We start from the raw sequence: 27,483 nt of genomic DNA, 5'->3' as shown, positions 1-27,483 counted from the left end.
TCAGCTGCCGTGGCACAGCTGTTTTTGTTTCCAGCAGCTTATCAAGGTTTGCTCAGCTCGACAGCTTTACACATACATATTTTCATTTTGGGTTAGTAGTTTGTTTAAGGTCAGGAAGTACTTTACCTACGTAGCTTTGATTCATCGTGTGCAATCAGACACACTGATTGAGGAGCTTTTTCTGGGGGGTTTTTTGTTTTGGTTTTTTTTTTAAAGATATGTCTTAATCAAATCAGGGAAATCTTTCAAGACCTAATCAATTTGAAGTGATGGCTGGGTCCAGGTCAAGGGGAAGGGCAGTTGATGTTTTTCATCTTGTTTCCATCCTCCAATTCATCCGAGCGAGTAGACATGATTCATCAGGTTTCCTGTTTTGAATCGAAGAAGTGCAAAACTACAGATAATGCAGATACAGAACCGAGTCAGAGAAAAACGGCAAGTAGAGCAGAATAAAGGCTGTTTGGACAACTTTGCTTTTTGATGGACTTTGTTTCTTTTTACTTTACACATACTACAAACTTGATATTTACCTAGAAATTAACCATTCGCCCGCGTGATAAATGTCATACCTGGAGTATAGAATCTGTAAAGACTCACAGGGAGCGGGAGTAATGTGCTTTGGCCTGTGTGTGAAATGAATGCTGGGAACTGTACCTTTTTCTTTGGCTGCTCGTCTGTAGGATGATGAAGCGATGATGATGATTGACGAGTTTGCTGTGTCCGACCAGCTTTGGGTAAGGCCCGTGCAGAAACCAAACGTGTGTGCACGTATGTGTCAAATGCATTTAGTTTTCATTTTTCCATCTTTAACTTTGTTTCCTGTTGAAAACTCTTAGCCTTGGTGGAACACACAGAGCTACGTTTGTGTGTCTGTTTGTGGTGGTACTGGTGGTGGAACTGCGTGTGGGTGTGTCTTAAAGACAAATTGTATTAATAATCATTCTGATTGTTGTAATTATGCTGTGTTCCTCATCCCACCACTGCTCATCAGGTTTCAGATTTATAATTGTGTTAGAATTTCCTGTTACACTATGAATCTAATTTAATTGAGTTAAAAATTTCCCATTTATCATATTGACTTTGGCACGCAACCTCTGCTTCTCTAATCGACTCACATTTATGACAAATGTTTCTTGTGGCGTAAGATTTGTCTGAAAGTTGGTCTAAAATCTCAAGAGTCAGTTTGGCGTGCTTCAATCTGCTTCCAGTTTCATCTCTGTTCCAGTGGTTCAGGGCTGTGGCTTTGCATATTAATGTGGCTGCAGGGATTTTTTTTATTAATTTATTATTAATGTGTATTGTTTGCACAATGTGTTTGTTTCATTGGTGGATACAAGTAACAAGAAAGAATATAAATGATTAAAAGTGAGGAAAACCATCAATAACCACTAACGGGAAAATTTTTAAATGGTAAAAACACAAACATGACATAATTCTTTAAATTCAGCTTATGGTACATCAGTGGAAAAAGTAAACAAGATGTCCATGAGAACCATATTGTGAATCTTTTTTTAAACCCTCACTGTGAAGTTAACCAGCTAAGCGAGCATGATTGTGCACATACAGAGTAGAGCAGGCAGCTGTACATCTTGGGGAAACACTACTGAGGCAACAGCGTTTTGGTAATTAATGAGAACCATTCAACCAAATGAGATCAGATTGTCTTATACACAATGCTCACCCACAACACTTGAACCAGACTGAATGAATGGTAGTGGTGGATAACATACCCGACAGGTTTGAGTCTAAATAACTGCTGTTGCATTTTGTTGTAATGTTACAGCAAAACAAGGTTTCTGCAAAGTAACTGAACTGCACTTTAAATTAGATCATCTCTTTCTTTTATTGTTACACTCCCCTCAATATGACACAGGCTAGAATACCCTGACCTTTACTTACTAATGCAAGTCAAGCTCCTCATCAGCCCCTCCCTTGTTGGTCATCTGGAATGAAGACTTTCTGTTGTAAGTTTGGAGCCTCTAACCCCAAACTGAGATCATCCCAATGCCTCGTCTGTGACACAACTTGTTATTTCCTGAAACCCGTTGAAAAATCTCCAGAGCTGCAGAGTTCATTGTACAGTTGTTTTTGCAAAGAGTCTCACACTACATGTAACTAGAAAACTGATACATTAAAGCCTTGTTTCGCATGATGCCAGTGTTTCTAAAATCCCAGCGACACTCCTGCAGCTGCTATACTCCTGATCATCCCCTTCATGTGTATGTGTACATTTCCTATTTCTGTGGCTTCCATAGGAGCCAGTGTTTGCTGCTACTTTCTCTACTCCTCCTGAGCCTCCTTACAATGCAACCGAATCAGCCAGCCAGGTAGGACGTGTCAACAGGTCTTGCTGCCTTGCATTGCTTGTTGTACTTGCTCACACACCTGCTTCACTAAACTCACACATTACAAACCCTATTCTACAACTTTGCTCCTTAGCCACATCACTGTGGTTAATATGCATTATTAATGTGTTCATTCTGAGGTTCAGAAATATTTGGACAGTGGTGGAATTTCTTTAATTTTTGCCTCTGTACACCACCATTTACTTTTGAGTTTCTGAAAAACTGAGACTGTATAAAAATGTCCTTAATGGTTAATTAATGAACTGGTAATTGGTGAATTAGAGCTGAAGTCTGCACTTTTTGATTTAAAATCCACTGCGGTGTATGGGAGGCAAAACCATTCAGGCACTAGCACACTGATATTGATATAAGTCGCACATCGTTATCAGCACAGGGCCAGCATGGCAGCCCCTGCAGCTTCTCGTGCTTGTGCAGAGCTTGGATCTTTTCTTCCGTCTTTTCATCCATAATCCTCATCTTTTCTTACCTTCCTCATCCATCCCTCTGGTTGTGAAGGCCATCAGATCTCGCAGACCCGTGCAGGTGGATGAAAAACACCCCTGGAGACGAAAGGTGACCCTTTCGAAGCTATACACAGCTTTCTGGGCAATTCCTCCCCCTCCCACTCACCGCTGGCAGCCTCCACACAAACACAGCAATCAAAGCTCCAGCACCATGAGTTGCAGTCTGCTATATTCAATAGACTTCTTCCATTTTACTGTCACGAGTTACTTTAAACACCCACACAGTCATGTGTCATTTCTTAATATTGTTCAAATAGAGGTGAATGACTTTAGCGCTGTGTGAGGCAAAGATTTTCTCATTTTCTCTGTGTGTACTCTTTGTGTATTTGGGCACTTTGTTGTTTATGAATGTGGGAAACATTTAAACACACAGACTGCAAAAGATACAGTACTGTGTCCATTTTGATGGGTAGATTTTAGTGATGAGTGCAGTTTGAACAGTGTCAAACTCAAAGGCCACACTCAAAAATGAGAATCACATCTGGCATTTCCCCAAAATGTTGTTGATTTTTGTCCAGATAAAACCCACATCCAGGCATTAAGAAGTCCATACAAAGTTAACTTAATGGACGTGCCATTTAGCCCAACAACCTCGCTTCCTCACCTCACAGCCCTGCTGACCACAGCGTTAATCAAAAGCCTGAATATTACAGCTACTAGGAGACTGGAGGTGTTTATAAAATCATTGTCTTTACATTACAGCTTTAACAGAGCAAGTTAGCTGCACTGTACAGTCGAATCTTCTGGCATCAAGTTTCTGTGCATAAACGCCTGAAAGCTGTGAATAAACTGCAGCTTCTCTGCAGTTTTCGTCCTTCTTCATTGCCATTTGGATCCAACACATATTTTGCGTTACAGTTCAGCAGCTTTCTGCAGCGCCTCTACAACTCCAAACCTCTGCTGGCGTGCAGAATAGAAAACTGAGTTTATATCTCAGCAAATGGATCCGTGGGTCGATGCCGAGAAGCATTCGGTCTCCCACGTCTCTGGAGACTTTCTGACCTTGTTATCAACAGTCTGTTTACTTCCATGAAAGTACAGGAAACGCTGTTTAATTTGGCGTGTGACTCCAAATGTGGTGCTTAATGATCGTTGTGCAGCTTCAGCTAAGCAGGGTAAAATTTATAAATAGTCTTAAAAGATTTTGTGGCCACATGACAATTTGTAAAGGGCCATATTTGTCCTGTGGGCTTTGAGTTTGTATAGCAAGCACTTTTATGAAGGACATTTAAATAAATGCAGGGATGTGATGGGTTACCCATTCACAAAATGCTCCCTGGAATGCATCGCACATTACAAATGATGCAGTAAGGCACCTGAGAAGTGTTCTCTTACACTTGACACTGACTTGTCCTCCCTCTTTTCTCAGAGGTTAGCAGAGGCAGAGATGGAGTCTGAGAGCATCGAGGCTCACATGTCCATTGAGGAGAGGAAGCAGCTGATCGTGGCCCGAGAGGAATCCTGGAAGTCTAAAGGCCACGGAGCTGCCAATGACTCGACCCAGTTCACTGTGGCTGCACGCATGGTGAAGAAAGGTCAGAGGGCAAAAACGCTCACTTTCCACTGGCATACCTGTGCTTGTTATGCACTGCTGCAGAGCAATAAAGAGTTAACGTCAGCCTCAGCTCTGTGTCCTGAATGCTTAAAAAAAGCTTGCTCCACAGCTAGCAGCTTGGGGAGAATGACTCTCGTTTTCCCTCCATCAGGCCAGAGGAGCTGCTCCAAGGCCTTCGCTGAAGCAGAAATGATTTAATGGTTGGAGCTTTCCGCATTAGCTGTGCACTTACCCTGACGTGGCAAACAATGGACAGTTTCATTAACTATTCCTGCTTATTATTCCAGAGCTCTGTAACATACAACACATGCAAAGACACCCACACCTGTTGCTTTCTGTGTGAACCTACAAACTGATAGTACTGCATCTGCCTGTGAAACTATGAAAACAAATGAATTTGTGTTTTTACTAAAATCACAAACAGCCCTTCCCCTTCAGATTGTACCTGAGTCATCACATGTATATGTACGTCTCTGTTGCTGCAGGTCTGGCCTCCCCTGCTGCTCTTCAGAATCCTGTGCCGTCCAAACCCAAGAATGGCAGCATTGCCATCTCTAAACCACAGGATGGTCAGTTGCACTTCATTTCTGTGTTTCCCTGTTAGAGCATGTCACCCTGCTTTCATGTTAACAGATGGTTTCAGGAGGGTTTTTCAGGACTTTAAGAGTTCAGCCATTGCTTAAATCCGATTTAAATTAATGACGCGACTTTGTTACCTCGTTAGCCTCTGAGCTCATGTTGCGTAGGTGCTAAATGTATACTTTTGTGTTATTCTGTTTTTGCTTTTCTTTCCAAAGACATGGAACAGATGTCTGATACTGAAGGTTTACTCTTTTTGTCTTTTTTGCCATTTATCACGCCGCTCATCCAAACCACCAATATCACCAACACTAATGTGACTCGTGTTGCTGTGAGACTTCTATTGGCTTGTAAAGCCTAATAGAACGTAGCCCAGGGGAAGGCAATCACCTGGACTAATGTGCATGAGTCTGAAGTGCTGAAGAGTTCACATTTGGAGGCCTTGGAAGTGCTTGTGACCATGTTTAGATTTACGGCATTGTGACTGTAACTTTCCATTATACTCATTATTCAGTCAACAGAAGCAACATTAGTCGTGACATGTATGAGCAGAACCTCATGTTGCTTTCCTTTTCACCTAAAATCAAACACTTTGTTGGCTCTGTCGTGCGTGTGTGTGTGTGTGTGTGTGTGTGTGTGTGTGTGCGCGTGTGTGTGCGTGCGCGTGTGTGTGTGTGTGCGCGTGTGTGTGCGTGCGCGTGTGTGTGTGTGTGCGCGTGTGTGTGCGTGCGCGTGTGTGTGTGTGTGTGTGTGCGCGTGTGTGTGCGTGCGCGTGTGTGTGTGCGTGTGCAGAAATCAAGGCCATGCCAGATCTGAACCTGGAGTCAGACATGAAGCTGGATAAATTGGAGTCATTCCTGGGCAAGCTCAACAATAAAAGTGAGTCCTTCACAGACACGAGTATTAATGGTGCCTGCTTACATGTAGGTATGGAAGCTGATAGCTGCAGAAACTATCTTTTCTTGATATCATTAGACGATACAAGTGATATCAAACTATTTTCTACAAAAGCAACATTTGACATGGAGCTGCTGCAAAACTGTTCTTTTTAAATATTGAAGAACCAGGTAAACTTTGATCTTTTCACTCGGACGTTTCTGAGTGGGCTTGTGTGACAATCTGATCCATATTCATCCCGTGCAGGTCAGCATGCAACCTGTAATAGAAGACAGTAGGCCACAGCTAAACCATGTACTGCGGACTGTGTCTATAGCATCATGTTAGACACCTAAGATAAATGAAAGTCAATTTGTGTAATTATGTGTTAGATAAAGCCCTCACACAGAATGGTTGGTTGTTATTAGTGGGGCTTGTTAAAACACCAGTTAAAAGTCACAAAGAAAGTGAATAATTTCCATTTTCTGTATTTTTGTGGTTTTTAAAGAGTCGCTTCTTTCTGTCTGTCCTCAGTGTCTGGACTGCCAGAAGCAACCATCACAGTGACGGAAAAGAAGGTAAAGGAAGTGATGACCCTCGAAGACGAAACTTTTTCCAAGTTCTACCGCCAAGTGGAGGAACTTCCTTCCGTCACCAACAAGCTGGAGATAGATGACGACTTTGATGCCATCTTCGGTCCCCAGGTGCCAAAGTAAGCTCTCGATGCCTGATGTGGTTTTGACTCATCACTGAGGGTGAGACTTGTTCCTGTTAACTGTGACCCTTTACCGCTGACCTCTCTGCAGGCTGACCTCAGAGATGGTACAGCACAAGCGGGCGGTGCGCCCAGCACGTAACGTCCAGTCATCCAGGAACCCTCTAAAGATGCTGGCTGCCAGGGAGGACATCAGACACGAGTACACGGAGCAGAGGCTCAACATCGGCCTGCTGGAGAGCAAAAGGATGAAGGCTGAGAAGAGTGAGTGAGGATGGATGAGGAGCAGCTGTTTAAAATAATATACAGTCTCCTTGACGATGCTCTATTTGTCCAAGCACCAACAGGTTGTTGTAATTTATCATTCCTGCGGTTGTTGCCAGGCGCATTGGACACTGCCATTCCTACTTTACCCTGCATGTCAAACTGTGCCGTGTTGTGGGAGGCTGGTGAAATTGACAGATGCACAAAGAGGCCAAAAATCTCTTCTCTCTTCTTCCCTGTGATGTGTGCATTCATGTTATCAGCAAATGCAAATATCTTGCCCCTTATATTGACAGAGAGATGTATTGACCAATTGAGTCAGTGTTTCTATGGAAAAAGAGGGCAATATAGCATCACTCTCATATAGAAAGGCTCACTTGTATCATGCACTCTAAAAGCTTCTCCACTTGCTTTGAATGAACCCACGCACACCGCTTTGGGATGTGAGCAGACCTGCATGCGTGTCCCTTTCCTGTTATTGTGCTGAGCAGTCCTCGGAAAAGTCAGCTTTGTTTACGAGCTACACGTGCACAGCAGCTTGTTTTGACTGTGAAGACAAGAACCCACACTCTTTGATGTGTAACATCCTCCTTCACCTCCTCTCATAGCATTAAACCTTTAGTACCTGCTGTAGTGAGACACAGTAGAGCTTTGTGGTCATGGCTGTGTGTACTGGGTGGATGTGTCTTTGCTGTATAAGAATGAAGAGTAATAAATTAAAATTGTTGTGTGTATTTCTTGCAGTCTAATGTCAGTTCTCTGTGCTCTGCTCTTTTTCCTGCAGTGAATAAGAACTCTGGTTTCTCTGAAGTGGCTCTCGCCGGTCTGGCCAGCAAGGAGAACTTCAGCAGTGTCAACCTGCGCAGCGTCAACATCTCAGAGCAGATGTCCAACAACAGCGCTGTGCCTTACAAGAAACTAATGCTGTTGCAGGTCAAAGGTCAGTTAAAGATACTGGAAACACTGCACTAAATGTAAAGAAACACCTACCCTCACAACAGGAATAATTCTACTTTTCTTTTTATTCAGTCCACTGCACCATATTTGAATACTTTTGTTAAAAGCGAGGACAATAGCTCTTTGGTTTTTGCAGTTTTTCAGAAATTCTTTGATTAATGTGCTGTGATTCTGCAATGTTTTAATTCAGGTTCACATTTTAGGCTTAGCACTCATGCAGGTTTATTTCCATTAATCCCACATTTAAATCTAGCAGCATCTTGCTAAGATGCTAAACTCTGTGCTGCCTGCTGAATGTTATTTTGCCAAAGAAAAATAATAAAATACAATAAAAACAGTGCAGCTAGTGTAAAGTGGAAAAAAAATTCCAGGCAATAATTTGTAGTACCGAATAACAAGTTAATAAACTGTGTGTGCTCAGTATTTTTAAATTGCAGTCAGTGAGTCTGTAGCAGCTGCTACAATTAATCGTTTAAGGAACGGAAAAACAAAAACCAGTTCACACAAAGCTCTGGAGGATGCTTCTTCAAGAGTGTCCTTTCCAGAGGACCGGAGGATATCTAAAACTGGAGATGAGAGCATGTCTGTGCATCTCCTCCTTATGTCTGTTGGTGACAGCTGTGGTTCCAAATCATTCTCACCAGGGTGCCTCACACTGCCCCAGGCTGATCCACTCCTCTAAAGCCTGCTGTCTGTAATGCAGAGTAAATCCTCAACACTGGGGTTACTGTTTTGTTTGGAGGTTAGCTGTCCCAACCTGATGGTTGGTAGATGGTAGAAGCCAAAAGTGTCCTAAAATCACAAAACTCTAACAAATATTTGTTTTGCTGCCCTTATTTATTTGCAGGAAAATTAGAAGTTAATGTAGATAACATACTTGATGAAGTGGTGAGACTCGCAGATGCTTGCCCTGTTACTGCAAGTACAACAATGTGACGATCTGACTACCTGTCTGTGTGAAACCAGGCCGCCGGCACATCCAGACCCGACTGGTGGAGCCGCGAGCATCCTCCCTGAATAGCGGCGACTGTTTCCTGCTCATCACGCCACAACACTGCTTCATCTGGATCGGAGAGTTTGCCAATGTTATTGAGAAGAGCAAGGTGGGTTACGACTCAGAGCGCTGCAAAGCAGTGATTACAAAACGGCTTATTGTTGGTATGCTTAGATTTGAGTACAGTATACTTACTGTTTGGGAATTTACAGCCCTCTAAGAACTGAAATCATGTGGTATAAGGGTCTCACTGCTGCATGTGGGACGGGCTTCAAGTGCAGGATGTAAACAGTGTTAGGAGGAAGCTACAGTGGCATAGCTCAGGAAGGTGTGTGTGTGTGTGTGTTCTGATGACCTTTTAGCTGAATAAACTAGTGACCTAAATCTGACACAAAGGACTGTTGTGAGCCGGTGTCCACAGCTTTCATGGGGTTGTTCTAGTTCACTTCATAAACTTTGGTACTTTATATTCTAACAGTTATTTCGTGTGTTAATACAAGATATTTTACATTGAAATAAGCGGAAAAAATCTGCCAATGGAACAAGTGAAAATCCTCTAGTTTTTCTCTCGTTTCAAGATTCACCGAGTGAAGAAGTTTCTATATCTTACTGGAATGTTGCTTTGTAGCTGATTTTGTCTTATTTTAAGTGTAATGAGATAAATTTTGACTAGAAATGAGATAAATATACTTGTTAAGATGGAAGTGTCTACTTTTTTTATTTTGTGTGTGTGTGTGTGTGTGTGTGTGTGTGTGTGTGTGTGTGTGTGTGTGTGTGTGTGTGTGTGTGTGTGTGTGTGTCTCTCTTTCAGGCTTCAGAGTTGGCCAATTTCATCCAGAGCAAAAGAGATTTGGGTTGTCGAGCCAACTATGTCCAAGTCATTGAAGAGGGCATTAACACAAACCATGCTGTCAAGGAGTTCTGGAAGATCCTGGGGGGGCAGTCGAGTTATCAGTGTAAGGATTCAAATGTGAAAAACTCCAAGAAACTGTTTCAATAAGATGAAATCCAATGCCTCCATGTTTGCTCTTGCAGCTGCAGGAACGCCAGATGAAGATGAGCTGTACGAGGGCGCCATTGTGGAGACCAACTGCATTTATCGCCTGATGGATGACAAACTGGTCCCAGATGATGATTTTTGGGCCAAGATGCCTCGCTGTTGTCTGCTCAATCCTAAGGAGGTGAGACAAATTAAGTTAAAACTGTTGCAAACTGTAAATCCATCTCAAATCTAAAATAAAGTTTTAAAATCATGTGCAAGCATGTAAGATTTAAAATGACTTTTGGCTCCCTCTAGTGGTGATATAAATGCTCTGGAGAAAACACCACGTTCTGTTTTCTGCAGGTTCTGGTTTTTGACTTTGGCAGTGAGATGTACATTTGGCACGGGAAGGAAGTGACTTTGGCGCAGAGGAAGGTGGCTTTCCAGCTGGCGAAGCACTTGTGGAATGGCACCTTTGATTATACAAACTGTGACATCAACCCACTGGACCCAGGAGAGTGTAACCCACTCATACCCAAGTATGGAAACACCATACTACAGCTTAGATGCATGGTTATGTACAGATATTGAGAATGTCAATCACAGGAAGTCTGCATACACATGGTGTTTTTGCCCTTTGTGCAGAGAGCTTTGAAGAGATGGTCATGTTTTCTCTTTTACTTTCTGGTCTAAGTAAGGCCTCAGAAATTAACTGACATTGCAGGAGTGTGTTTCAGGCATCTTCATTGGTTTTAATAATAATGCACTATACACTGTGTCCGCTTCGCATGTAGAAAAGGCCAGGGTCGCCCTGACTGGGCAGTGTTTGGCAGACTGACTCAACACAATGAGACCACCCTGTTCAAAGAAAAGTTCCTGGACTGGAGCGACTCCAGGAAAACTCCCAGTCCTACAAAAAACAGCAGCGATCACAGTACTGATCAAAAGGTATCAGCAAACACTTTATTCTACCTACATCCTCATTTTTTGTTTTTGTGGGAGTAACATGCTTCAGCAGATTCAGCACACTTATTTCTTTCTTCTACTTCAATCCCCACCAGGAGCAGCCCACCCGTGATCAGCCCAGTGCGTGCAATACCTCACTGATGCTGACCCTCCATCAGACACCCGTCTGCACCATTCTGGATGGCTTCAATGTGGGCCGGGGCTACGGCCTGGTGGAGGCAGAGGAGTGGCGCAGCTACGAGATCAGCACTCTGGCAGTGGAGGTCTGGCACATCCTGGAGTTCGACTACAGCCGCCTGCCGCGCCAGAGCATTGGCCAGTTCCACGAGGGTGACACCTATGTAGTGAAGTGGAAATACATGGTCAGCACTGCTGGTGCGTACTGAGCACATATATTCATGTAAACCTTGTAATTTTGCAGTAGTTGATGAACTGCATTCCTAAAGGACCACTTTAGTCAAAACAGACTTGTTTGTGTAGATTGTGTCCAATCTACCACTTGTGCAGGGATGTGTTTAGAAGAGTCAATCATTCAAACCGGCCAGCAGATGGAGTTGTGGAGACAGTATATCAGTCATGTTTGTTATAATTTCTTCATTTGTATGCAGAGTTTGCACATAATGTTTTGCTTTTTCCACTGCTAAAAGTTGTCTTATTGAGTGAGTTGTAGTATTGACTACAATACTGATACATTTATTTCCAGTTTACCTAAACCACAGAACCACAGGATCCTTGATTTTATGTCTGTTACTGCAGATCTAGGCCAATTTAACCACATAGCACATCCTCTCTGACTCAGAGTACTTCCAAGAACACCAAAGTACACCTTTGGGGAGGACTGTTGGTGAAATCAGTTATGTACCACGCAGCCAAATGTCTGCAGATTCAGTGAAGCTGGCTCAGCTCCTGCCGCTGCTCTTGACTTGTGAAGCAGAATACCACAAACTCCAGTTTTATGTTACAGATTAGACAAACTAAATGCTTGTTAGAATACAAGAGGGGGAGAGTACAAGGAGGAAAGAAAGAGTTGGTTTCACCACTGCTGTGATCAGTTTTAGACAGCCACAGAAAATCAGTGGTTATGCTGGACCTGTCTGCTGTGTTTTAATTGAGTAGTGCTGTGTCTGGTGCCATGGTGTGGTACACTACTGTTTTTTCCCAATACTCAAATTCTGTTCTGTCAATTCTGTAATACTACTTGTATATTATTACTAATATTATCGTGTAAGCTACATCCAAAATTCCACACTAACGTGCCGTTAGCATGTGAGAATGGTATGAGATTTAGTTTGTTTATAGGGACCTTTTTCAGAATATAAGCAGTAGCAAAGGTGATGGTCTTAATCTCTCATACAATCAGTCTGTGCTTTGTAGGTGGGTCTAACTATGGTCTATACTCTATTCCAAGATCAGAAGAATTATGTGACAGTCAGTCTGTGATATCTTCGGCTTTGATCAAATGTCTATAAATCAGTCTCACTGCTGCGCAGCCTTCTTGAAATACCTCAGAAGCATATTTGAGCGGTTATGTTGAAGCAGCATCTAAATGAACTCTAATTTAAACGTCCACCAAGACATAAAAACCAGATGTATAAAATCACCAGCCACATCTGATTAAAGGCTGCTTGGCAGCCTTTGCCTCAGAACAGGGTTTTAAGAAGCTTTGTTCTCCTGGAAGTTGTACTTCCAGCGGTATCATTGCTGTTGTGGAATTCCCCCCAGATGTCGATTCATGAGCACCAGGTCTCTGTCAAAGAGTTTTGGAAAAGGGCACCGACTAAAAAATCGATACAGAAACAGACATTTAAATTTGACTTGTTATTCTGTTACATAATCTGCTATATTCTTTGTGGTTATTGCCTAGCAACATTGAAAAGATTGAGACCACACATTACCCAAATGACCTAAAATTGGACTCTGCAGAAAGCTTGCCAAGTTCGAAGCAGATCAGACATTTATTGATTTATTAGAGAGCTCGTTTGTTCATTGAGTCACACACCAGCTTCATGCCTGCAGATACAAAAACCTCTCATCAGCTCAGAGATGACAATCATTTCGGATCTTCATAACTTGAACAGGATTTTTTTTTTAATTCATACCGTAGATGGATCTACTAAAATTCTCAGGCGAGTTTGAATCCTGATGACTTTAACCTCAAGGTCAGAGGACCTAGGATATCCACATTTATATCACAGGTGCATCTACTAGGACACTGAGGAGCAGCATGTATGTTCATGAATCATGGTTTTGTGGCCGTGTGCAGACACAGACCTCAGATGAATGTCTCCCTTACAGTTGGGAAGAGACAGAACCCGGAGCAGCTGAAGACGACAGGAGCGGGGAAGGAAAAGTGCTGCTACTTCTTCTGGCAGGGCCGCAACTCCACCGTCAGCGAGAAAGGAACATCAGCACTCATGACGGTGGAGCTGGATGAAGAGCGTGGAGCACAGGTACAACAAGAGCGTCTGAAAGACCAAGTTTGCATGGAATAGAAATTTGTTTCCTGCCTTTCTTAGTCTACACTTTCATTTTATGGGAGTATGATTGCTTTGACATCTTTTGTTTTTTTTGGGGTTTTTTTAGGTTCAAGTCCAGCAGGGAAAGGAGCCTCCATGTTTCCTGCAGTGCTTCAAGGGAGGGATGGTCATCCACTCAGGAAAGAGGGAAGAGGAGGAGGAAAATTCGCAGAGTAAGCCTACTACAGTGGACAGCTTTTAACTTCTTTGTTTTAAACACCTCCAAATAACTTGGCCATCTCGTTCACTTCCGTTCATCTGCCCTCTTTGTCTCAGATGATTGGCGTCTGTACTGTGTGCGTGGGGAGGTGGAGGTAGAGGGCCATCTGCTGGAGGTCGCCTGTCACTGCAGCAGCCTGCGCTCAAGAGTCTCCATGGTGCTGCTGAGCATCAGCCAGGCCCTCATCTACCTGTGGCATGGCTGCAAGTCTCAGGTGCACACGCGGGAGGTGGCGCGCACTGCTGCCAATAAGATCAAAGAACAGTGAGTGCAAACCTCTGTTTTCCACTTGTCAGGAGTTCAGTTGTGACCACGTAGTCTGACACACTCTGTTTTTTTGCAGTTGTCCTTTGGAAGCCGGCCTTCACAGCAGCAGCAAGGTCACCATCCAGGAATGTGATGAGGGAGCAGAGCCCACGGGCTTCTGGGAAGCCCTCGGGAGGCGGGACAGGAAAGCCTACGACTGCATGCTGCAAGGTGGGAACACTTGTCAAAATTCTCCTTTCCAAGTAAAAGTCCTGCATTCACAATTGTAGAGAAAGTACTTCACTCATTTCAGGCATTTCTGAATAGTATCACTAGTAAATATGATATTCTAAGCTTAAGCTGTGGTGGTCAGTGTTCAAAGCAGGATTTTAAATCACACTTTAGCATAAAATAATGCAGAATAGCATTATAATATATAATGCTTTTTCAACTCATGACGACAGAGATTAGATTTTCAGTCTTTTAAGCCCAAAATTTGTTCCTGATTACCTCTAAGGGACCTCTAAAACATCAGTAAATAAATTATTAAAGGCAAAAATGCTGATTTGCTCCTGGAATTACTGAGCACATGAACTCAATATTCATCTTCACTGAACTAGTAAATATCATATCTGTTCAGAGGTTATTCCCCTGAAAGATATTTTTAGTGTTTTTAATTAACCGATGGCTTTTATTACTTAGTACGACCAAAAAAAAAAAAAAGAGTAATTTCAGCAGTCAAGTGCAAATCTTGATCTATAGCAGTTTTAATACTTAGAAAAGTATAAACGACATAATAATGTGCACAGATGATACGGATCCAGATCTGGGAAGCTTTGGGAAGAATTTAATTTGTGTAAGAGAGCAGAATTATTTTACATCAAACCTCCAAAAATGCATGTCATTCTGTAATAATAAAAACTGGAAGTCATCTTTTTTTGATGTTAAGAAAATATCACAAGCTAAACACTTAATGCAGATCCATGGACTTATTTTTTTCATCTGTGCCTGCAAGTCCAAACACTGCAGCCTCACATAATATTGTTTCTTTATTGTCCTGTTCTGATGGAGGCTACGGATAATATTGTTAAATATGACATTTATTGTGGCCATGAAATCATCTTCTTGTCACATGATACCATAAAACGGTAACAAAATGGCAACGGCACTCTGGCTGCTATTAAGTATCAGGATTAGATTCTTGCGTTGGTGCAGGTAGTCCTGGGCATCATGTGGTGAGAGTAAGCAGGCAGTTCCTGGAGGATAAAGGAATTGACACCATTGACTGGCCCCCACGCTCGCCTGACCTAAATCCAATAGAACATCTGTGGGACGTTATGTTGTGGTCTATCTAACGCCACCAGATTGAACTCGGGCTGTCCAGGAGCTCAGTGAGAGGCTGGGCCAGATCTGGGAGGAGATCCCCCAGGACACCATCCATTGTCTTATTAGCCACATGCTCCAACGTTGTCAGGCATGCATACTAGCATGTAGGAGTCATACAAACTACTGAGTGCCATTTTTGAGTTGTTTTCAGGCTGTCTTTGATTTCAGCTGTATGTAGTTTGATGTTGTAATTTTCGTTTCCATCAAAGGATGTGGCATCCTTTTGTTCCTAATACGTAACCTAGGTTATATCGGGATATGATCAAATCTGATGTGATTTCAAAGTATTCCTTTTATCCATTTATTTTTTGACTAATATATTTGTTTAAAAAATTTTCAAAAGCAAAAACCATTGAATGTATCCAGCTATTTAAAAAAAACAAAAAACCACACGAATTACTGTGATTTCACAGCTGTTCATATAATTCAGATTTTAGATTGTGGTAGAAAAAACATATTTAAGCTCTGTGTATTAGTACAGTATACAACAAAAACACAGCACTTCAGTAACTGTACGTATTAATTCTTTTAACTTTTTTCAGCTGTAAATTTGTCATTTCGTTGTCTGTTTCTCCCTCTGACCCTCAGATCCAGGCAGATTTAATTTCACACCTCATCTGTACCAGCTGAGCAGCAGTTCAGGAGAGTTTGCAGCTGTGGAATTTCTCTATCCCGCCAGAGATCCCAAGCAGGTCAACTCCATGCCCTTCCTACAGGAGGACCTGTATGCAGCTTCCCAACCAGGTACAGTAGACACACACGGTGTCTGCACTCATTTTGAAGCAGCTTTAATCTCTTAACACAAGTCCAGAGTTTTCTTGAAACAGGTTTTCAGGCTGAACAACAACTTTCTAAATGTAGTTGTCTATTGAGGGATGTGACAATTAACTTGTGCTCGAGATTTTAAGTTTGCTGATGTCATCAGCTGCATCCAGAGTGCTACAAGTAAGGGTCGCACTTTGGACATGGTTGATAAAGTATTTTTAATATGAAAACAGCTTTAGAAATTCAGCTAAACTCAGCAGAGAAGACCAGATATTTTTAATAATTGAAAAAGAAGTAGAATCTCAAAGGGCGGTGTGATTAAGGATTAAATGTTTGTAATGTCTGCCAGAATCACTTCCCTATAACTTAAAGTTACTTCCATAACTCCAGTTCTCAGAATGAGATGCATGAGACCCCTCACTATGGGGTGTGACTCCTTGCATGGTTCAAATAAACCATTTATCTCCTTTAATTGGCTGCTGATTGGTTGGTGACCACAATAACCAACTACCATTAAGTAGCTTGCACTACTATGCAGTCATTATTCAGGGTAAGCACTTCTTTTGTCTTTTTTGTATCTTTTTTCCTGTCGTCCTCCCCTCACCCCCAGTTGGTTACAGCAGATGGCTGTTCCCCTGTGAGCCTGATTCTGACAGATGTTTCTTCCTGTTAAAAGGGAGTTTTTCCTTCCTACTGTTGCGAAGTGCTTGCTCAAAGGAGGTTGTCTTCTTGTTGGGGTTCTCTCTGTATTATTGCTGTTTGTTTTTGCCAGAAAAGCTTATCTCAGTAGTAGCAGTAAGGGCACAGACCTGAGCATTGCTTGAGGCTACACTTGGAGCAGAAGCGTACCATCGCTGGAGACTTTTCAAGCAAAACAAGCAGCCCTGGTGTCTTTACTCGATACTTTGTTCCAACGCACAGTTGAGCCCAGAGGAAAGAGGGTTCAGTCACTGCTAGCTGGAGTGATAACAAGGAGGACTGTATGTGATGCCTGGCATTTTAAACTACCTTACCATGCAGCTGTCTGTAGAGAGTTAAGCTAACTAGCCTGTTTAGCCCTCGGTTGGGAGATGATCCAAAACAAGAAGAGTTGTTTGAATAATAACAGCGTAGTGGTGCACGCTAGTTGGTGGATGGTTCTGTCCAACATGGTCATTGCAATCACCAGCCAATCAAGAGTTGCATGAGGACATAAATGCTCGTGAAGGGATACAGATTGAGGCACATCCCATAATGAGACATTGAAATGAATGCTAGGAATGACAACTTTAGTGTGTGCTGAGAGTTTTCACCAGAACCAGCAGGTCTAGGTTTTCAACTGTTAGGACAAATCCATCAGTCATGTCCAGCGCTGCACTGAACAAAAATGACCACTTAACTGAACACTTGAAAATCTGACAACGAAGCATACCAGATGTGATCGTCTTTTTTTTTCTTTTTTTTTCCACCTATTTATCAGCCCTGTTCCTGGTGGACAACCACCATGAGGTGTACCTGTGGCAGGGCTGGTGGCCTCAGGACAGTGAAAGCACTGGCTCGGCCCGAATCCGCTGGGACTCGGACAGGAAGTGTGCCATGGAGACGGTTCTGCAGTACTGCAGAGGTATTCCACTTTCTTCCTAATAAATATACAACCCATCCAGTAGTTGTGGACACTTTTGCTAAACCAACCCCAGGATCTTGGAACCCAGATAAATAAATGAAATCTTGGTTGTTAATGAAGGATGTTTGCTTGTTTTAAAATGCATTTCTTGCGTTTTCTCCTCAGAAAAGAATGAGAAGAAGCCTCCCAAAGCATATTTGATCCACGCTGGTCTGGAGCCACTCACCTTCACAAACATGTTCCCCAGCTGGGAGCACAGAGAGGACATCGCTGAGATCACTGAGAGGGTGCGTACTAATATCAACATATGAAGCAAATAGTGCACAAGTCAAAGACTCGCATACAGGTCCGTCTGGATATCAGCTCAAAAAAATTATGTTGTATTGTTTTGGTTTCTAGGAGGCAGAAATTTATCATCAGATTATTCTGGTGGAGGATGTGTTGGCCCGGCTCTGTAAGACCACATATCCGCTGGCCGATCTCCTAGCTCGGCCGCTGCCTGAGGGAGTGGATCCCCTCCGCCTGGAGGTCTACTTGTCTGATGAGGACTTCCAGGTAAAAATGTCCAGTGTGAAGAGCCCGTGATTTATTTAAAGGTTGCTTCGTTTTAGAACTGATAAATGACTTGTCAAAAAGTCTCTAAGAAAACATTTTCCAACTAAGCTGACAACAATCTTTTTTTGTAAAGTTGGTCTGTGTTGGCTTGTGAGTTAGTTGGCTTATTTCAGTCAGAAGAACAACAGCCTTGGGTCGATTTAGGTCACCACCATGAATCAAATTACTTGCTGATGTCAGCCCTCCACTTTTAAATTTGGCCAGAAGGGCTTTATTAGCTCTAGCTTCCCTCCAGCTAATGATGGTCAGCATTAATTTACCTGGTAACTTGGGCATTACGAGCTAACCGCTCTGAAGCCACATAAGTTTGTGTCCTCATAGAGTTTCTCTGGACTCTGTTGTGCCGGTCACAACATAGATTGACTACATCGACTGTAGTCTAGTTTTAGAATACTAAATGTTAGTATTCACTACTGTAAAACACTGTAAGAGAGCACAAGACAGGCACTTAGGGAAGGAGCGGCCTTTTAATTTTCCAGAAAATCTGTCATAGGAGGTGAGGAAGCACCAGGAAGGAACCTCAGTTTTTTTGTTTTTAAGTTGTTTTAAGTTCATTCATACATAGGCAACAACAGGTAGTACAACCTCTACTGAAGTGCTGCATACAGTACATTAAGTAGTTGCTTGTTGTGGTGAACCAAGACAGGATCGCCTCCTAATTTTGCAGCTCAGTCAGCACTTCAGGGAAATTGTCTTTCAAGTCATTGGTTTGGTTTAATGACCCAGAATGTTAGCAACCTTCCCCAGAGCATGAGTACTGCTGTTGCACCTTTTGATTCTCCATCTTATCCTCTCTGTTTGTCTTTTCCTTATCTGTGACTCTCAGCTGAGGTCATGCATCTTTGCAGCCAGCGTGTAGTTTGACTTTTTTCAAACAGCTGGATGAGTCAAACGTTACTTCTCACTTCTGTTTGTTTTTTAACGATTTTTCTCTTGTTTATTCCTCCTTTCATTCCTTCTGACTCTCCAACTTCTTCCATTTGTTTTTAATGGTGTCATGTTTCGCTCCTTTTGTCCCTTCATGAACTTACCTGTTTCACTGATTCCACCCTCCAGGGTGTGGGGGCTTATGGGAAGGTGAGTTGTCTGATTTGGGATGTTCACTCCTTGTTCAGCATTGTCACCCATTTTCTCTCCTTTCTAACACCGTGTTTCTACTATAGCATGTTTGGTTACAGGCTGTTCACTCACAACTCACACGCGTGTGAACTGAATCCTGGAGTTGTGAGCACTTTGGAAAATCGAATGCGTCTTTAACTTCACTGATGCATGAATGTGTTCAGATGTTTGTCACTCACAGTGCAGGCTACAGGACTGAGTACTTTGAGTTTGCGATCAGTGTGTGCAGCAGAGCGTCGTGTCTGTTTGATTCTGAGTGTGACTGATCCCACAGAGAGCCCTGGAGATGAGCAAAGAGGAGTTCGGCGCTCTGCCCGGCTGGAAGCAGATGAACTTGAAGAAAGCCAAAGGACTTTTCTGAATGATGAAAAACTGGGCGCTGCTGATGTCATCAGAAAACTCAGACTCCAAGGGTGGGGCTGCCTGGATGTGTGGGGAAAAGATACTCCAGTGTTTTGGTTGTAGGAGAGGATTGTGAGTGGATGCATGTTTTAATGGTAGTCATGTAAATTCCCACTCTGTTAATGTATGTACTTGTGTACTTTGAGCAGGAGCACCTTACACTGTCAGCCTTGCAGCCATGTTGGTGTCGGCAGGTCTGTCAGCCTGCTGAACTCCCTCCACATGATACTCTCTGCTATGTATGTCTGTGCATTAAAAATAAATTATATTTATATTACATCCATGTAGAATGTTTTTAAAAAAAAAAAAGAAAAATCTCAACAGATATTGAAAACCTAACAAAATAAAGTGTATAATAAATGTTGCAGAGGTTTGTGTCTCATGTTCCAGCTGTACAGATCACCATTTGCTGTTTACTGATCAAATGAAGCTCTTGATATGAATGACGGTGTCATTACTGTGGGACAGATACAGACCTGATTAAAGGCAAACAAAGGATGATGATGAAATGTTTGATTTTTAATTCTTTCAGTGTATAGTGCCTTGCTTTGTACAGTTTATATACAGATCCTAGTCTGCATTTTGGAGACTGTTTTGTGATATAAAGATGTATTCTAGAAATAAACCTGGAAAGTTTGATATCTGAACATTCTGGGTTTTTTCATTTTTCTTTCATCTTTTTCAGCTGACCAAACAGACACTACATGCACTCCAGTTTCCTGTCAAACCCTTGTGTTTTTGGAGTGATCCTCAACTCACGCGGCTGATGTCGCAGTGGCCATGTCCTTCTTTGATAGTGAAAATGATTTGTCTCGCGTAAACATTAAAGTTCTGATTTATCCATTTGTCTGTGTAAGATCTGACCTACTCCCATGAGGTTCATTGACATCACAGGGAGAGCTCGTTCACTTTTGTGTGGTGACGGTGGTTTTTGGATTTAAAGCCGGGCATCGATTCATGCCTGTATCTGGGCCCAGCACTGACCAGCGGTCATGTGAGGAGTATCTGCTCTATGGAGCTTCTCACCTGCTGGGTGCAGCTTGGCTCCATGCTTACTCTGAAGCTCACAGCCTCTCTGTTTGAACAAAGAGGACCTACCTTCATGCATAAATGAGTAAACTGTGATTTTAAAAAAATAAATAAATAAAAGCCTTTTAGCTGAGAAGTCAGTTTAGTTCCAACTAGTTTCCATCGTTTGATTGTTATAGTGAACTGATTTCATTACAGTGATTACCACTTATTGCTTGTTAAAAAAGAATAAAAAAATTTTTTTTTTTTAAAAGATCAAATTACTATGATCTTTGGAAATTACTTTTTCACAGGACTGCGTATAGTCTGTGTCGGGTGAAGCCTGATCCAGCTGCCATAGGATGAACGGTGGGGAACACACTGGACAGGTTTCCAATGTGACACAGGGCTAACACAGAGACAACCATTCACAGGTCACCTACTGATGGGAAGGATGGTGGTTCGATCCTTGGCTCCTCCAGTCTGCATGTCAAGTATCCTTGGGCAAGATACTAACCCCAAGTTGCTCTCCGATGCTTCCATCGAAGTATGAATGTGTGTGTGAATGTAGTCAGAAAGCGCTAAGTACAGAGAAAATGCTTGTGAGAATGGGTGTGATTGTGGCATGTTGTATAGAGCGCTTTGAGTACTCCGGGAGAGTAGAAAAGTGCTATATAAGAATCAGTCCATTTACCATTTACACCTATCTGCAATGTAAAAGCTCCAAGTTCACTAAATACACATCTATGGGAGGAAGCCAGAGAGAACACAGACAAAACCCAGCCAGTAGGTGGATTTGAACCAAGGACCCACTTCCGCCATCATTAAATAGTAAATTTCAAAAGGAACCTCCAAAAGTTGATTCTGTTCATCTGGACGTAGCATTTTGTGGGAGAAACGTTTTGGTGTTCGCTCTGTGTTGTAGCGTCCTGATGACACCCAGTTTGTGCTCCAGTGGATGATGAGAGTCAAACCTTAAATGCTGATCCGTATGTGTAGATTTACGGTACACGTCAGCTTTTAGATGTCCTCCATTATTGACCTCCCAGCCCATTGTTCCTTCAGTGGGCTGGTTTCAGTCATTATGCAAATGTACTGTTTATAAGATTTGGGGAAACCTGCAGTCAGCTGAGACTGAAGAAGTCACTTGGATGAGTGACGAAACGTTTCTCCCACAAAACGCTACGTCCAGATGAACAGAATCAACTTTTGGAGATTTACTTACCTGGATGATTGAGAATACATCAAGACGTTTCAAAAGGAATATTTTCAAAGAAAAATGAATTGTTTCTGTTAAATATTGTTGTTTATTAACTGACCTCTGGTGTCATGTCTTCTTTCAGAAGAGGTCTCAAAATTGTTATGCATACCAAGCTAAGACTCTTAAATCAGAACTCAGAGTGGTGTTGGACTGTGTGAGACCAGAGTGTCAACCGTTCTTAATCAACCAGCAGAGGGCAGTGAAATACAAGTTTCTATGAGTACAGAAACTCTTGGGTCTGCAGACTTGGATGTGCTCAAATATTATAGAAAGGAGTTAAAGAAGAGGTTCCCAAAGTTTTAAAGCCAGCATGTGACTCGTCCAGTCATTTGTCTGATCAGAGGACGGCAATTGAAGTTATTATTTCTTCCTTTCAGACAGTTTTTCTGCCATTTTATATTTTTCTAACAACAGAGTGAGGCGTTCCTGACGCTCTTTGGCCTCAGCTGTAGCTGAAGGTTCAGTCACAGTTTGAGTTTAAATGGAAGCAAAGTGGTCTTGTACTACATCATGTAATGTGCTTGCATATAGCTCTAGTCTTACTGAGCAGTTTTTTCCTACACCTGAGTGCTTTCTATCTAACTTTCCTGCTCCGATGAACACATCAGAGAGCAGCCAAGGATCAAATCACCAACCTTCAGTTTAGCAAGTGACCTGCTCTACCTCCCGAGCCACAGCCAGCCCTAAATTAGTGTTGTCACCTTAGTTTCTGTTAATATTATTAAAGAGGGCTGAGACTGACCGAGGACGCTGATGCTAAAGATTCTGAAGGTTTAGGATTCTGAGGCAATACTTTGTTTGCAGTCTGGTGATGCTACTTTCACCTAAATAGAGCTGCTTACACAATGACAACTCGACACAGAGGTTGTCATTGTGTAAGCATAGATTATGTCATGCGCACAATGGAAGTTTATTAGAAACAGGAGGGAAAAAATTATGCATTATATTTTTTGTAACTCTTATCCAGTTCAGATTCTTTTTTTTCAGATTTCTTTTTTGGGGGGGGGTTATCCTGCCACAGAGGGCGACCTGGCAGCCTGTCACAGAGAGAGATGATTTAGAGTTGTCAAACGCTATGTCGTTCTACACAGGGACCAGATGGGGGACTCAAACCCAGGACCTGCTTTCTGTGGGTGGTGCAGCACTCTCATGCCAAACTAAGTCTTTGCGTTTCTTTTCAGGCTTTTACTTTTTTCATCTTCCAAAGACAAATTAAGAGGAAACGTTCCAAAACTACGAAGATGATAATCCTCAGCACAGCATTGTTCAGAAGAAAAAGATCAGATGTATGTCTTTAAATGAAGTCAGGGGCACGTCTGTCAGAGTCTCCTGTCACTTTTGGTCTGTATGGTCTCCATATGGCACCTTTATGGACCCCTCTATGCCCACCTACACCGAGTCGCAGGTGAAAGCTACAATCAGCTGTCCAACCTGTCAAACATTGCTGCCTAATTTTCCAGGCTGTCCTCCAACTCTACACATAAACACACACACACACACACACACACACACTAAGAGCTCTCAGATGTTCTCAATATCAGCTGTTGGCCTGTGTGGAGGAACAAGAGCAATTAGAGGGGAATTTCATGCAATCACAGTAGAACAATATACACAGCAGGTTTCCACCCATCCAACTGTTGCTCAAATGTGTTACTCAATGTTTTAACAGCCTGCCTAGAAACAGCAACAAGAGCGAGGAGAAGAAGAAGAAGCTGCCGCCTTCTCCGAAAAGATTGGCAAGGCTCTGCGTGCTTCTCGCTGGTTTTCATCTGCTCGCCCTCTCTTGCATGCTAAGTTGCTGGATGCTGAATCGCTGTGTTACACATGCCTGCTCTGAACTCCTCTGGCCTGCGAGGAGTTTGATGTGGCGACCCGGTGCATATCCACCCACCCGCTCCTCCACATCCCTCCCCTCTGTGTCTCCTGGAAGACAGTGGGATGCTGCTGTGCACCCTGCAGGTGTGTGTGTGTGCACGAGGGTGTTGTATCTCGTTTTTTGACTCCAAGCCCAGTTTCTGAGCTTAGCTCCACCAGCTTTTCTTTGCATACGACCCCTTTACAGAATGCAAGACATGAATGCAGCACACTCAGATGCTCCTGTTGTACTGTGGAAAAATGAGTGCAGTGTCAGTGTTTGAAACTCCTCCTGTATTTTCTCTTTTCTGATTGGCCAAATATTTAGACTTTTCTTGCCTCCTGATGATTTTATGCACTAGAACATTTTCCCAACTTACATCATCATTCATCAGCTTCCTGTGACGTGTGTTAAATGTTTTTATTTGGACTGAAATGTTCCAAAAGCCCCGTTAAACATTTATGTGTCACAGTAAACTCAATAAAAAAAAACCCTGCTGCTAAGTCTGGGGATTTTGAGCACATTTCATAGGCAGCGTTTTACCCAGAGGACAATGCTGTCTTACAGTGCTGGGAAAAAGCATTCCTTCAAATTTTAATATTAATCCAAAATAGCCTGAGTAAATAGAAAATGTATTTTCTAAATGATGATTTAAGCTATCACAAAAAGTTACATTTATTGAGTCAACAGAAAAGAAGTGATTAATGACAATTAATTTATGTTTTAAGGTGGGCCAATGACTGTTTCGCAGCAGTGTAGATAGAGTAAGTGTCATGGTCTGGTGGGGCACCTGCAGGTCTCAGACAGCGGCTCCTCCTCCTTTAGGCGGAGTCCGGTTGCCCCTCCCTGGCTGACCACCTGTGAGCAATCGTGCCAGCGGTATATCAGACCTGCGCTCTCAACCACTCATCGCCTGAGTATCTGCTATTCCCATGTTAGTTCAGTGGAGCATCCTAAACCTTGTCTTAACGCCGTGTGATGACTGACCTGTCTTTTCTTGTCCTCAGCGATAGCACCCGGAGTGGAGATCTTGTTCCCCTCGCTCCCGTCCTCCTGGACCTGGGCCGCCAGCTGCTTACACAACGTGGCCTGCCGGCCCACCGCTCACCTGCCTGCCTCCCCACGCCTCGACCGCTTCCGGGTTTTCCGCTCCACCTGTCCCCTCCATCTGAAACCAAGTAAGGCAATTCAATTCAACTGCGGAGGATTATTGGTTGTCTGCTGGATCCCTCTGATCGTGATCTCCTCTTGTTCCAGATCTCCTCTTGTTCCAGTGCCCCCGGCCCCTACCTAGTCCTGTTTCTACCTCCCCGCTGTCCCCGCTGTCCAGCCGTCTCCTAGAGGTGTCTAGGTCGCCCTCATTATCACCGACGAATCCTACGCGCCACTAGTGTGGTGGCGTCGCTTTGTGTTTCACCTTTGTTTACCTGTGGGCGGAAATAAATCATTTGTTTTCTGTCACCTCGCTTCCGGGTTGGTTTCTGCGCCTGTGTCCATCCCTGTTCCCTCGTGCCGTTGAGCCGTGACAGTAAGCTTGTGTGCTTGTTTCAGACAACAAGAAATATCTGTTAAAAAAACTGTTGTTTTCAACTTTATGCATCTCTGCAGTTACAAAGAAAATATTGCTTTCATAAAATAATGCGCTCAAATGTTGTGCCAGCTTTTAAATGAGCCTACATTTTGCTAATTGTCCGAGATGCAGATCTGCAGCTACATCCGTGCAGTTCCTCAGGTGGCCACTTGGCCCTGGCTCTAAACGCAAGTCAGTCTCCAGACTGCAGGATACACATGCAGGATTTATTTAAATAAACTCCAACGTTGAAAAGACAGTAATAATAAAACCATGGTGGAAGCCATAAACCCACCATGGTGGTAGTGTTGACTTTTTTAAATGTGGAATTGCAAAATCAATGGGTGCTACTTCCATTTTTTATATACAGTCTGCAGTCATGACCTGAAACCTGTTGCGGTTCAAGCACAGAAAAGGCAGAAATCTAGAGCTCTCTCTAATAGACTTGCAAAGCAATGGAGGCCTCTGTTTGGGGTTCATCAACATAATGTAGTCTGTCATTAGGAGCTGGTTTGCTTCCCTTTTAGGCCGCTTTGAAGAAGGTCCACAGGGTCCTGGGTCCAATTCCAGTCTCTCCAGCCTGGATATAGAATTCAGGGGAATATTATTTTCAAGCATGTGAAAGCCAGTCGGATTTGTAAAATGTGCCCTAAAATCCACAAATATGTGTTCAGATGTAGACTGTGATAGAAAAGAAAACATTTGATTAGATGATGAGAGAAACATTTGCTGAGAAAAACATATTCAATGAAAGCACCGGAAGGCATTTCATTAGGAGAGTGTTGCTCCATGCCGCCACATTAAAAATATGAAAAACTCTTAATCCACAGAAAGTGACTGTGCCTGTTTAAAAGCGGCACCGGGTAAAGGTGAAACTGTAATGTTTGTGATTAATTATTAGATTATGCAGAGGGTAATTAAAATATCAGTCAATATTTACTGGGCCATATGCCATGGGCGCTTTTGCAGCCATGACTCGCCTGTGAATTGTAATAGCCCAAACAGGAGGTGAAAAGCACCCTTTGGCGGGTATCTCCCTAATGCTCTTACCCATCTGTCGATGCTCAGCCCGCTGCCGCGTTAACATAATGTTTTGTTTATGATAACAGTGTTAATTCAACACAGGCTTAGGTGCAAAGTGGCAACGGTTGAGCTTTACCGCCATTTATTCCACAATATTTGCATTTGGCAGGGAGCCTACACCGCGCCACTCCTCCCCTCTCCTCCTCCTCTCCTGCATCCGCAGAAGATGACAAGCAGCAAACAATGAGAGTCCAAACCGGGCTTAGCACATATTCTTCTGCATGCTGCGCAGCGTTTCTATTTATGTGTGGATTACTACTTGCTCTGAGCATCACAGCACATATGTGTTCCTCCTCTCTTGTTTTTCCTTTCCTTGCCTTTCCTTTCCTCATTCCTCCCCTCTCTGTCTTTGGGTTGGAAAAAAACCCCTAAGCCCGACACTTCCTGTCCAAACTCTAAGAAAGCCACTTCAAAGAGTGTGAACCGAGATGATTTATGGGAAATGAGTTTCAGACAGGAGACTTTTTCTCTCTTTTCTCGTGCCCTGGACTCTTAGCGGTAAGCTCTGCTTGTTAACCCAGATTTAGATCTCTACCCTGATGGAGCCCATAAAAGTGCTGTGGATTTATATAATGTGGAGCGTAGCCACGTGCCTCAGGTCGCCCTCACTCACTGCATCTCTTCCCTGTCTCCTGACCAGACCTGGACAATCTCTTTTAAAGGCTTGGATGGAGGCTCTGTACTACCTGAAGCTCCACAGCTGGAGGAGAAGAAAGAAGGGGACTGCACACCACATTATGAGATCTACAGGAGTTTAGACTTCATTCCACAGGTTTGGACTTCCTCTGCACACGTTCCGAGTAATAGATGGGACATCAGACAGACATATGTGGGTAATTATAAGCTTTTTTTTTTCAGTTTGATGGTGAAAATCTTTCTAAAAAAGAAGAGACTTGACAAGTTTTATTCTGAAATACTCACCGCTCCCCCACTGCACACTTTATAGTATTTATGAAAGAGTATAATGGAACAATATCAGCTACTTGGAAGATGAATTGAAGAGACTGACAAAACAGAATCGGGCCTAAATAAACGTCATAATTTCCTGGAGGAAGTGTGTGAACAAGGACTTTACAT

The 27,483-nt window shown here is 42.9% G+C and overlaps 1 protein-coding gene and 1 long non-coding RNA gene across 15 annotated transcripts in view; both read left to right on the top strand.

Annotated features, from left to right (window-relative positions):
- svila (supervillin a) overlaps positions 1–20,276 on the top strand; it is a 49,653-nt gene extending 29,377 nt beyond the window's left edge. For 6 of the 13 annotated variants that reach the window (XM_080305904.1, XM_080305903.1, XM_080305902.1 and 3 more), the window contains 25 exons: positions 681–734; positions 2,256–2,327; positions 2,862–2,918; positions 4,239–4,404; positions 4,910–4,993; positions 5,796–5,882; positions 6,414–6,591; positions 6,686–6,858; positions 7,643–7,798; positions 8,782–8,918; positions 9,621–9,765; positions 9,845–9,990; positions 10,155–10,330; positions 10,586–10,739; positions 10,853–11,132; positions 13,053–13,207; positions 13,341–13,446; positions 13,550–13,757; positions 13,837–13,970; positions 15,714–15,869; positions 17,350–17,493; positions 17,659–17,780; positions 17,893–18,048; positions 19,165–19,185; positions 19,502–20,276. In XM_080305904.1, coding sequence (XP_080162030.1) covers positions 681–734; positions 2,256–2,327; positions 2,862–2,918; positions 4,239–4,404; positions 4,910–4,993; positions 5,796–5,882; positions 6,414–6,591; positions 6,686–6,858; positions 7,643–7,798; positions 8,782–8,918; positions 9,621–9,765; positions 9,845–9,990; positions 10,155–10,330; positions 10,586–10,739; positions 10,853–11,132; positions 13,053–13,207; positions 13,341–13,446; positions 13,550–13,757; positions 13,837–13,970; positions 15,714–15,869; positions 17,350–17,493; positions 17,659–17,780; positions 17,893–18,048; positions 19,165–19,185; positions 19,502–19,588 — 3,354 coding nt within the window. In that variant the 3' untranslated portion in view covers positions 19,589–20,276. The remainder of the gene's footprint in view (positions 1–680; positions 735–2,255; positions 2,328–2,861; positions 2,919–4,238; positions 4,405–4,909; positions 4,994–5,795; positions 5,883–6,413; positions 6,592–6,685; positions 6,859–7,642; positions 7,799–8,781; positions 8,919–9,620; positions 9,766–9,844; positions 9,991–10,154; positions 10,331–10,585; positions 10,740–10,852; positions 11,133–13,052; positions 13,208–13,340; positions 13,447–13,549; positions 13,758–13,836; positions 13,971–15,713; positions 15,870–17,349; positions 17,494–17,658; positions 17,781–17,892; positions 18,049–19,164; positions 19,186–19,501) is intronic. The other 7 variants (XM_080305905.1, XM_080305894.1, XM_080305895.1 and 4 more) reach the window with 6 other exon arrangements.
- Positions 20,277–22,048: 1,772 nt separating this feature from the next.
- LOC113029336 (uncharacterized) lies at positions 22,049–25,214 on the top strand. Of its 2 annotated transcripts, XR_003273387.2 has the most exons (4): positions 22,056–23,857; positions 24,482–24,687; positions 24,761–24,931; positions 25,011–25,214. It is a non-coding gene; the product is annotated as an uncharacterized LOC113029336 (long non-coding RNA). The 2 variants fall into 2 exon arrangements; XR_013911235.1 differs by having other exon boundaries at positions 22,049–23,857; positions 24,482–24,931.
- The last annotated feature ends 2,269 nt before the right edge of the window (positions 25,215–27,483 follow it).

This window comes from Astatotilapia calliptera, chromosome 9 (genome assembly GCF_964374335.1).
Source record: "Astatotilapia calliptera chromosome 9, fAstCal68.1, whole genome shotgun sequence".
NCBI classification, from domain to species: Eukaryota; Metazoa; Chordata; class Actinopteri; order Cichliformes; family Cichlidae; genus Astatotilapia; species Astatotilapia calliptera.
Note: the sequence above shows the minus strand (reverse complement) of the source record. Positions and strands in the feature narration are given on the sequence as shown.